Source organism: Malurus melanocephalus, unplaced genomic scaffold (assembly GCF_030028575.1).
Source record: "Malurus melanocephalus ecotype Western Australia unplaced genomic scaffold, MMel_1.1 scaffold_996, whole genome shotgun sequence".
NCBI classification, from domain to species: Eukaryota; Metazoa; Chordata; class Aves; order Passeriformes; family Maluridae; genus Malurus; species Malurus melanocephalus.
This window is the reverse complement of record NW_026624228.1, coordinates 34,908-46,455: the sequence shown is the minus strand read 5'-3', so window position 1 is coordinate 46,455 and position 11,548 is coordinate 34,908. Positions and strand designations below refer to the sequence as shown.

Sequence of the window (11,548 nt, the reverse complement as noted above, 5' to 3'; positions counted from 1 at the left end):
ATTTTGTTGATTATTACAGCCTCGTCAGGAGCTCCAGGGGCCGGAGCAGCRCTGGGGATGCTGGGGGGCTCTTCCCTGCCAGCAGCAGGATGTGGTTGGAGCACTTTCAAATATTAATTAGACCTTTTTGCTGCTAATGAATCACTCCTGATTTTTGCAAACTCTCGGCTTTTAAATTCTCCATGCAGAGCTCAGCCCCGAGCTCTGCAGAGCAGGGATGGAGAGCAGGAATGTGTCACAGCCACTCCTCCAGGTGACACTGACCTGCAAGGACACAGAGCTCCTTTGGGACAGCCAGCAGAGCTTCTTCCCACCACACACTGCACCATTTTTTGGGAGCCTTTGCACCTTTTTTCCCAAATTCCTAGAGGAATTCCCTGCTGCCAGCTGTTCTCCTGCCACCATGATCCCTCATTTCCAGAGGGAAGAGCTGGAGCAGGGCACTCACCCTCCTGCATTCTCATGGAATGATGATCCCTCATTTCCAGAGGGAAGAGCTGGAGCAGGGCACTCACCCTCCTGCATTCTGATGGAATGATGATCCCTCATTTCCAGAGGGAAGAGCTGGAGCAGGGCACTCACCCTCCTGCATTTTGATGGAATGATGATCCCTCATTTCCAGAGGGAAGAGCTGGAGCAGGGCACTCACCCTCCTGCATTCTGATGGAATGATGATCCCTCATTTCCAGAGGGAAGAGCTGGAGCAGGGCACTCACCCTCCTGCATTTTGATGGAATGATGATCCCTCATTTCCAAAGGGAAAAGCTGGAGCAGGGCACTCACCCTCCTGCATTTTGATGGAATTGCTGCTCTCAACAAGCAGAGTATTGGGGGAGACCAGGAAGCTGGAAAACCCCCAGGAATCTTGCAGGAGGCAGTTGGAATAATCAATCTTTGCCCTTCTCTGGTGCCTTTCATCAGAAGATCTCCAAGCACACTGATCCAGGGCTAATTAGGCAGAAATGGGAACAGTTGGCAGGAACGGCCTCGGTGGGATGAGAATTGGCCTCACACACCATGGGGCAGTGGGCAGAAGGTTCTGGATCTCTGCTCTATCCTGGGATTAACTCCCACCTGCCTCCAACTCCCTGAAATCATCGCTGACGCTGCTGGTCCATCAGGCTGAGGCACAGACACACCCCTGTGATTAAAGGGATGATTTATTTTCCAGGCAGGATCGGTCCAACAGCCCAGGCAGGTGATGAAGAGCCCGAGTGGAGCCAAAATCTGGGGGCTCAAAGCTCCTTTGCCAGGTGAGGGTTTTTTGGGAGTGAGTCTTCAACCCCAGCACCCAGAGGTGGATGGGGACACGCAGGGGTCCAGCCAGGGCTTGTGATGGTCCCCCTGGTCACTCAGAGGCAGCTGTGGGCCCCAACTGGCAGGAAGGTTCTCCTTCCTCATCCTTCCAGCACAGGATTCCTTCCTGCAGATCAGCTCCAGCAGCAGACCCTGGAAATGCTCCTTCCCAGGCTTTGGAATCCTCCTGTGGCCACCAGCTCCATCACATTACTCATGTGTTTCAAGTTTCCCTGCTCTTYCCAGGGCAGCTCAGTGTCTCCCCACTCTCCTAAATCCATGGGAATGATTTTTTTTTGCAGGTAGCACAGACACAGCGGGGCTGTGACATTCCTGTGGTCACTCTGCCTCTCCTCCCATCCCTCTGGCACAAGCTCCCTGTGCAGCTCCCAAGCCCAGTGCTCAAAGGAATGGTTTCTTCCCATTCCCAGAGGAGAGAAAAGGCACATGGGGTGGATAAATGATTGTAAGGCAAGTGCTGAAGGCTTTTTATAGGAATTGGATAATCCATCCCCTCCGTGGCCAAGCTCTGGGTGGGATGGGTGGCCAAGAGCTGTTCCTCCATCATGGACATCCACCTTTCCCTCCCCCTGTGCCGTGAAACCGCATCCCCAGATCCCCCATCTGCTGGCATACATCACACACTTCACTCCAGTTTATTAGCTGGAATAAATCATAAATATTTCATTCTATATCAACGGCGCTCCACTCCGGGAAGGCGCAATCCATCACCCCGACGTTCCCCGCGACCTGCCGCCGTGCAATAAGCTTTCCAGTTTATTAAACAAGATTGATACAGTGTGCCAGGCCGGACTGGGGGAATTTATTTATGGAGCACTGGGAGAGGGAGGGCAGGGAACGCGTGGGGTGAGCGGGGCTGCTCCCGGCAGCCCGACACAAACCCAGGGGCAGCAGGAGGTAAAATCCTCCTCCAAGTGTGTCCTGGGAATGCTGCTGGCTTTAGAAGAATCATGGGATTATTTAGCTTGGAAATGACCTTTAAAACCATCTATTCCAGCCTTTTCCCAGYACTGCCAAGCCCAGCGCTAACCCRTGTCCCCARGTGCCACATCCTCRTGGTTTTTAAATCCCTGYAGGGATGGGGGCTGGYCCTGGGCCTAGCCCTTTCCATGAGGAAAGCTTCCCTAATATCCCAGGCTGTTAGGCAAGGCTGCTTACCCCTGTCCTGTTGCTTGTTCCCCAGGAGAAGAGACGGGAGAAGACACCGTGGCAAAGSAACATCCTGCCTGTAACAGGGACTGTCCAGCCTGTCCCCAGCTCAGGAATTCCACCTCATCCTCCTAAATGAGCCTCGTCTCTCCGAGCCCCATCTCCCTGCAGGACCAGCAGCACCATCCCTGTGAGTCAGTCTAGGTGAGTTACCAGCACCCAGGGGTGCTTGGGCAGGGCTGGGATTGCTCAGAGCCATCCCTGCTCCTGATGGGGATTGACACCGCCTCGGCAGCGCTGATGTATGTGCACAGATCCATTTAATGAAATGCTAAATGATAGGCTAAATAACCCAGCAACTTTWGCTTGATTTATTGCGTGGAAGGGAGGAATGTGTGTCCCTGCTGTCAGCCATCTTGGCTGCCAACAGAGGTCACGAGCACTAATTGTAGCTAATTAACAGTAATTAGACTTGGGAAAGACTGGGTCTCCTCTCCCCAGTCATCCCCATCCACCCCAGCCCTTCAGCACACACATTCCCTGGCACCAGGCTGAATTCCCAGCAGCCCAGGGTTCAGCAGGTCCTGTTAATCCCAACCCAGCTGGAATTCTCAGCTCAGCTTTTCCCCACCTTTCCCACCCTGCTCAGACTGTGAGGGTCCCCCAGTCCACCTTGGAGCGTGTCATGTCACACTCTGGAGTGACTCCGAGGGGACACTCGGGTCCATCCACCCTCCCCAGGTGAGCTGGAGCAGCAAACCCTTCCCTGGGCTCACAGAGGCTCACAGGAGGCTCATGGAGGCTCATGGAGGATCAAAGGAGGCACTGTCCCAGGGCAGGGGCTGCTGTGAGCACAGAGGGCTCCRAGAGCGCCGTCAGCATTAATAAACCATCAAAAGCTCCTGAGGGGCAGAGTCTGAACCTTCCTCAAGAAACCACATGTATATTAATAGCACAGCAGTGATTCACGAGGAAAGCCTCTCCCCAGCAGCTCCCTGGGCACAGGACAAAGCCTTTTGGGTGCCCCAGCCCTGCCCAGCAGAGCACTGGCACTGGCACAAGGGCCAGCACGGCGCTCCTGGATCCAGCTGCTCTCCTGGCACGGGCAGCCCTGGCTGGCAGCAGCACTCCCTTCTGCTGCCAAAATCCTCCAGCAGGGCTGGGAGTGCAGGGAGGAGAGCACAGGGCTCAGCAGCTGCACCCCGAGATGGTCCCTGAGCTGGGAACGGGCAGGTGAGCTCGGCATGGGCAGTGTCCATCTGCAGCTCACAACATCAGCACGGGGAGAGGCTGGGAGAGTCCAGGGGGACCATGGAGCTGCTCCCAGGGATGSAGYCCCTSYGCTCTGGAGAGCTGGGGRTGCTYACCTGSAGAAGGAAGGCTCCAGGGAGAGCTCAGAGCCCCTGGCAGGGYCTGAAGGGRCTCCAGGAGAGCTGGAGAGGGACTGGGGACAAGGGATGGGGRGACAGGAAACAGGRAATGGCTTTAAAYKGAAAGAAGGTAGGCTTAGATRGGATATTGGGAAGGAATTGTTCCCTGTGAGGGTGGKGAGACCCTGGCACAGGGTGYCCAGAGCAGCTGTGGCTRCCCCTGRATCCCTGGCAGTGCCCAAGGCCAGGCTGGACAGGACTTGGAGCAGCCTGGGACAGTGGAAGGTGGCAGGGAGTGGCACTGGATTGGGATTGTTGGGATGTTTGGGYAGGGCCAGGATTTGTACTTTGATGATCTTAATGGGTCCCTTCCAGCTCAGGATATTCCATAATTGATCTGTGAGAGGCCCTGGGTCATCTGCAAGCTGCCTGCTCCCAGGAGAAATGGGTTAAACAATGAACTCCCCACTCTCAAAACTCCTCCAGAGACTCCCGGAGCAGCCAGCATGAGCAAAAAAAAAAAAAAAAAAAAAAAAAAAAAAATAAAAAAAAAAAAAAAAGCAAGCCCCAGCCTGGAATGAATTCTTGTCATGCTCTGTACCAGGGAACTTTGTATTCCACAAGCAGCAGCACTGAGCCTGCTGTCAGAGCCACGCTGGGAGAAAGGGCAAAACCCTGCCGAGATGAAAGAATGGGAAGCACTGGAACAGCCTCCCCTGGCATTTACACCTGGAAAAAAAAATAAATCACTCAAGGGCATCTCACAAAGAGCTGTGCTAATAAGGCTCTCCTCGCCTCGCTGTGCGGTGGAGCAGACGTGGAGCGGTGCCAGCAGCGGTGCCAGCAGYGGTGCCAGCAGCAGCTCCRGTGCCTGCGAGGTGAAGCAGCAGYAGGACAAGCCCAATTCACCCCCCTGGGCTGAGCTCTGCCCACCCTGCCTCAGCCAGGGCATGGAGAGACTGCAGGACATGCCTTGGGACAGCCCAGGAGTGCTGCTACCCCTCACACACGTGTTTTCCAAGGGCTCCTCACGTTTACTGCACCTCTCAGGTGGGTGAGGAGTCAGGGGGATGCCCACTGACCCTCCTGGCTCATCTGTACATCCTATTTCCTTCACCACCCAAATTCCCCCTCCACAAGCCCCTCCTGGCTGCTGTGAGCGGGCTCATTCCATCACACACACCTTTCCCTGCTCCCAAGAGGACTTTCCTCCTTCCCTGAGCACAGGGGAGAGGGCAGAGCAGCGTTTGGGCATTTCCCTCGTGTGTCACTGTCCCACTGCACTGGGTCTGCACACAGGATCCCCAGTGGGGTGGGGGAAGCACCATCCACTGCATCCCTACCCCATCCCCATGCCATGCCATGCCATCCCCATGCCATCCCCATGCCATGCCATCCCACTGGGCAGCAGAGACAAAAAGCCATGTCTGTACTATCACTCTGGGGCCTCAGGGCTGCTGCAGATGGTCCTTGCTCCAGCCTAACCCTGGCCACCCTTAGGTGGGTGTTGGCACCCAGCCAGGAGGACAGAACCAAATGGAAACTCAGCCCTGGCAAAGCCTGGCAGCCCCCAGACCCTGCCTGGCCTCATTTTTGTCTCATTGCTTCAGCTCAGCATGACCAGGAGCCTCTCCAAGCCCTCAGAGCTGCAGGACAAGAGCAGATGAGCCCTCCCCATGCACCAGTGGGAAACTGGAGCAAAATATAAAATATAAAATATRAACCAGGCAAACCCTGAAGGTTTCTGCAAACCACGCAGCCAAGAGTTTGGAGGTTCAGCCYTCATCAGCAGGAACTCATGGGTGACTGATACGACACCAGCAGGGCCCCCCCTGCTCCTCCAGCCTGAATTACTGCAGATGGGTTTGCCCAGAGGACCAGCCAGAAAAGAAAATGGGTAAGTAAAAATGAAAAACGCTTCTTTTTTTCACATTAGCATTTAAATATTTATGGAAATCCCCGCAGACGACGAGATGAAAAAGAAAACTCAAMGAGTAATAAATAAGTCAATGCTCCAAGGTGTGGCTGCACAGCTGAATGTGGCTGGTGGAGCTTTGAAAAGTGTGGTAACAAAAAATAATAACGGCAATAATAAAAATATTAGAGCAGATCCCTGCACTCCCTGCAGTCACTGAGGGATGATCAAACCTCAGCAAAGGGAGAAGCATCTTTTCTTTCCCATGGAGTGGCCTTGGACACTGCCAGGGATCCATGGGCACCCTGTGCCAGGGCCTCCCCACCCTCACAGGGAAGGATTTCTTCCTAAAACCCTGGAATGGGATGGGAAGAAGGACTCCCAGCAGCCAGGGGCTCATTCCAGGCTCATCCCAGGCAGGGAGAGCAGCACAGCTCGAGGGGTAAAAGCACACACAGAGCAAGAGGGAAGAGCTGGATTTTGGAGCTGCAGGTGCCTGCTGTTCCCACCAACTCTCAGCTGGGGAGCAATTGCTCCACGCCTCTGGAAAACAGCCTTGGTGGAGCAGAGGTTCTCAAGGAAGGGAAGGGTTGGCATCCAAGATGTTTGATACGACGAGAGCAGAGCTTCAGAGAGTAAACAAATTCTGTGCCAAAAGCTGCTCTCATTTCCAGCCACAAAAATCCCAAGTCACTGTGAACTGCTGAAAACATCAGTTTCACCAGCAGKGAAGGAAACAGAATCACAGAATCAGGGAATCACAGAATGTTTTGGGTTGGAAGGGATCTTAAAGCTCATCTTGTTCTGCCCCTCCCATGTCCTGGTGACCCCAAGATTTGCAGCTGTCAGGCAAACCTGGAAACATTGAATCCTCAAGGAGAAGGAATAAATACTCAGGCARGCAGCAGAAAAAGGGAATTGTCTCTCTGAAGTGTTTGAAGCGTGTGTGAAGGAGTATTTGGGGGTGATATACTAGAAAATATCCCACCTTTCTGTTATTAATTTTAGAAACACCTCTTAAATGAGGGCTGGGTGGAAATGTGAGGGCTGGGTGGAAATCCTGCCCCATGGATCTCCATGGATATCCTTCCTTCAGCAGCATGTGGAGCTGTCTTTGGGGTCCCCCTGGCATTTCTGGGGGCATCCTTTTGTGCTGTTTGGGGGAAGGTGGGTGCCAGGAGCAGGGCAGTGCTGCCATCCTGCCCCACAAATCCCTGGCAGCCTCCCAGAGAGCTCCTGCAGGCAGAAGCCCCCGCTCCATCCGGGGGATGGCACCGGTAACTCGCATAATTTCAACACATTACAATTAAGGAATCATTTCTTTAAAAATAGAATTTGCATTAGCTGGATTTGCGAGTAGGAAAGCCACCGCAAACAAACAGAAAACCTGCAGATTAAGATGCTAATTAGATGCATTTCTATTTATAATCTGCCTTGATCAGCCTCAAGTGTTTTCTCTTTCAGGTGTCTGTGCTCCACCCACGGATGTGAGCAATTCCCCTGGCAGGGAAACACCTGCTGGTCCCTGGGGACAGCCAAGCACTGGGAAAAGCCTGTGCTGGACTGATGGATGCATTCTGCTCCTTCTCCTCAGAGAGCAGCCCTGGAGGAGGGATGGGTTGTTCCTGGCCAGGGCTGACCTACTCAGGGCCTTTCCTACAAACACCACATTCCTCTGTGCTGGAAAACTGCAGGAAGCTTTGCCTTGGAAATCATGGAATTATGRAATTGGCTGGAAAAGATCTCGAAGATCATCAAGTCAAACCCCCAGCCCAGCACCACCACCATGGTCACCACTCACCATGTCCCCAAGTGCCACATCCAATTTTTGAACACTTTCAGGGATGGGGACTGCACCACTGCCCTGGACAGCCCTTTCCAGGAAGAAATTTTCCCCCATATCCAACCCAAACCTTCCCTAAGGCCATTTCCTCTCATCCTGTCCCTTGTTTTCCCCCATCCTGGCTGTCCCCTCCTGTCAGGGAGTTGTGCAGAGCCACAAGGTCCCCCATAAACCCCATTTTCTCCAGGCTGAGCCCCTTTCCCAGCTCCCTCAGCTGCTCCTGAGCACATTCCATGTTTGGAGCAAGCTGGGAATTCAGGGCTGAGTGGGATGCTCCCAGCTAAGCCAGGGCTTGTCCTTGGTGCTTGGATTTGTAATCACTGTGGGAAAACAACTTTGTTATTGTTGTTGTTGTTTTTTTTAATTCTATTTTCCTTTGAGTTTCCTCCTTCCCTGCAGAACATCCACAAGGAATAAAGGGACACCAGGCCCACTCTGTTCTCCCTCTAAAGCCTTAACACCAGGATATGGGAAGTGTTTTGGGCCACAGTGTTTATTATTAATGGGGTTCAGGGGTGTTTGTGACCTCCAGCAAAAATTCCCTGATAAACCAAGACTTAACAATGTGAAAAACAGCTCCAAGATTGGGGTTTTTTTAATGCAGCTTAAAGAAAGGAACGTAAAAGATATGAGTCATCATTCCAAAATGTGCATCAAACAAGTTAAATAACTCTTACTTTCTTAACGACATATTAATCAAAGTGCATTGATTCTTGAATCAGATTCTACTCCCCACAAGCTCTCTATCTTCTCCATCCTGATGCATGCATTAAGGGAGTTTTATTCTGACAGATACAATATAGCAATCAATAAAATCTTATTATATGGAGCAGAGATACATGGATTTGTTGCAGGATTTATGCACTACTTTCAAACCCGGTGCTATTTCATGTCTCAGCCTTAACCTGTAATTGAAAATAAATCTCCCTGAATACACCAGATTCTAATTTTCTGGATGTATGGGCAAATGTGAATGGAAGCTGGSCTTCCCTGGGGGAGCAGGGATGGTGTCACTGCCCGGTGAGCACGGCTGGGTGGGCAGGGCACTCTGCAGAAAGCTCTGTGCAGGCAGGGGAATGTCTGGGGAGAGCTTGGGCACCTCGGGGTGTGAGCACCCACCACAATCCCAAAACCTCTGGGTGCCTCCTGGGCAGGGACAGCACAACCCWGCAGAGCCCGAGCCTGCAGGATGGACAAACACCAAAGCATGTCCAGGGCAGCTGCTGCCTCTCTGCTGCTTTCCTCCAGCTCCCCGTGTTTGATTTTGCTCACAGAATCATTCAATGGTTTAGGTTGGAAGGGAYCTCAAAGCCCATCTCATTCYATYCCCTGGCACACTTTTCACTGTCCCAGATTGCTCCAGCCCCGTCCAGCCTGGCCTTGGGCACTTGGAGGGATCCAGGGKWAAAAAATGTCATCCTGCCCTCTTTTCTGCTCTCCTCCCCTCTCAGCAGCACTGAGCCAGGTTTGGGGCTGCCTCACCTGGCAGTGATGCCCACTGGGCAGGGTGGGCACAGACCCACAGCCACTGCTCCTTTGGGCACAGACCCTGCTCCTTTAGGCTCGGCTCAGCCCAGGGCTCGCTGCCACTTGGATGAACGACAGCAGGTGGAAACCCAGCAGTCTGGCTGCAAATGGCTGCAGGGGACTTTGATCTAAGCAGCTCTGTCAACAGCGTTAATACAATAAAAATAATCAAATTCACTGGGATGGAAATGAGAGATGGAGGGATCGGCAGACAGCAGCGCAAATCCCAGGGAATAAAGAGGATGAGAGCAACAGCACATCCCCTCTGCAACACCGGGAGCTCAGAGGCTTCTCAGAGGAGCCACAATCTGGAATTCATCAAAGTCACTGGGATTTTTCCCCTTTTGGATGGGGCTTGGAGCAACTGGGTCTAGTGGAAGGTGTCCCTGCCATGGGTAGGTGGGGTGGGATGAGCTTTAAGGGCCCTTCCCATCCAAACCATCCCATAATTCTGTGAAAGCCCAGCCCTGAGGGACTTGGCCACCACCTGTAGCCTGCAGGTCACTGGTGGGGACACACACAAGGGTCAGCAGGTCGGAATGCTGGCATTGAATGCCACTATTGGGGACACACACAAGGGTCAGCAGGTCGGAATGCTGGCACTGAATGCCACTGCTGGGGTTTTGGGCACACTGTGCTGGAATTCAGCCTCACCTGGATGACCTGGAATGACCAGGGGCAGATACAGCCCGACAGGATTCACCTCTGCTGGATCCTGCCTGGGTGGTTTTGGCTCCAGAGTGACCAATTTGTGTTTAATGGGGATTAATTCACCCTGCAGACCCAACWGCTGTGATGGACACAACCCCTTCCATTCCCTCAGGACTGTACCACAGGACATTTGTGATCTCTGGARGCTGCTGATGAGGCTGGGGCAGGCAGGGTGAGGATGGGGCCATGGGATCGCTCTGTGGGATAAATGAGGCTTGGGAAAAACCCAACCCCATCGACCTGAGAGGGGCAGGAGGTRGGAGAGGAAAGGAAGGTATGGAAGGCACAACGGGGTAGGGATGGGCAAGGGAGCTCAAACCTCCTGCCCCAGGGCAGGGGGACATCAGGGGGGTCACTTGGCTGCTGGAGGGGCTGTCCAAGCACCCCTTGACCCACCCTAATCCCCCCACTCCTGTCTCTGCTCCCTTCCCTTGTCTCCAGCTCTGAGCTTTGCTCGGTTGCCGAAAGGGTTAAGTTTAATTTATACTGATTTCTATTTAATATCATTCTCTCCCCGTAGGAGCCGGCAGCTGTGAGCTGATTGTAGTCCCTCATTATGCAGTCTGTATCACTAATGGCCTGTGACAAAGGCATGCCATCTTCCCGGCCTTACCCCCGAGAGCCAATTAAACACACATACTCCCTTCCTGTTTGCGGCGCATTACAATGAAATTAAACTGAATTTCAAAATCATTTTCTCCTAAAGACATCTCTTTGCAATAATTAATGCACGCTATTCCTTTGCAGCTGAAATATTCATCAGGAGTGTTGACTAAAAAAATTTTTTTGAAGCTGATTGCCCCCGCACCCCACGTGAGGGGTGGTGATGCTCCGGTCCCAGCCCGCGGCACCCGCCTGGCTCGGGGACTGGCAGAGAGAGCTTTGCTTCAGGAGAACAATTAGAATAAATCACAGCTTCTTCAGGAACCCTCAGTAAATCAGGTTACACAGAAGGCATCAGAAATGCAGCCTGACTCSTGACACCACGGCACTGCTAGCACACAGTGAGGAGGGGAGTGGGGAAATCAGAGAATCCCAGGAATACGGAGGGTGGGAAAGACCTCCAAACTGTGCCCAATCCTCAGCCCAGAGCACTCAGTGCCACATCCAGGCATTCCTTGGACACCTCCAGGGATGGRGATTCCACCTGGGCCTGGGCAGCCCCTTCCAATGAAGAAATTCCCCCTGATGCCCAAGCTGACCCTGCCCTGGCACAGCCTGAGGCCATTCCCTCAAATCACCGGCAGCCTGGAAACAGAGCCCAACCCCGACCTGGCTGCACCCTCCCACCAGGGAGTTATGGTTCTGTGTAAATTGAGACAAATCCCACCTGTTTGCAAAGCTGAATTCCCTGGAAGACATTAAGCAGTGGCATTTCACACTCAGGAGCAAAAGGCCCCAACACCCCCATTACTCAGTGACGAAGGCAAAGCTCCATCCTGAGCTGCCTTGGGGGGCACATTCAGCCCCAATTCCAGCCCAAATTCCAGCCCCAATTCCAGCCCCAATTCCAGCCTCCCTCCACCCTGCTGTGCCCCTGTCCCCTCTGGGAGCTGTGGCTGTACCTGTTCTGAACCAGCCGTCGGGCGTGAAGGCCTCCATGGTCTCCTTGGGTCTGTTCCAGTACTCGCGGAACACCGAGGGGCCCCTCACCAGCAGCTCCCCCTCCTGTCCCTCCAGGCCTGGGGTCACCTAGGACAGGACACAGTGAGTCCA

The 11,548-nt window shown here is 53.3% G+C and overlaps 1 protein-coding gene across 2 annotated transcripts in view; it reads right to left on the bottom strand.

Annotated features, from left to right (window-relative positions):
- ACSF3 (acyl-CoA synthetase family member 3) overlaps positions 1 to 11,548 on the bottom strand; it is a 52,987-nt gene that overhangs the window by 8,113 nt on the left and 33,326 nt on the right. The window contains exon 7 of one of the 2 annotated variants that reach the window (XM_057386560.1): positions 11,398 to 11,524. The exons of the other annotated variant lie outside the window; for it this stretch is intronic. Within the exon in view, the coding sequence (XP_057242543.1) occupies positions 11,398 to 11,524 (127 nt within the window). The remainder of the gene's footprint in view (positions 1 to 11,397; positions 11,525 to 11,548) is intronic. 2 annotated transcript variants of the gene reach the window in all.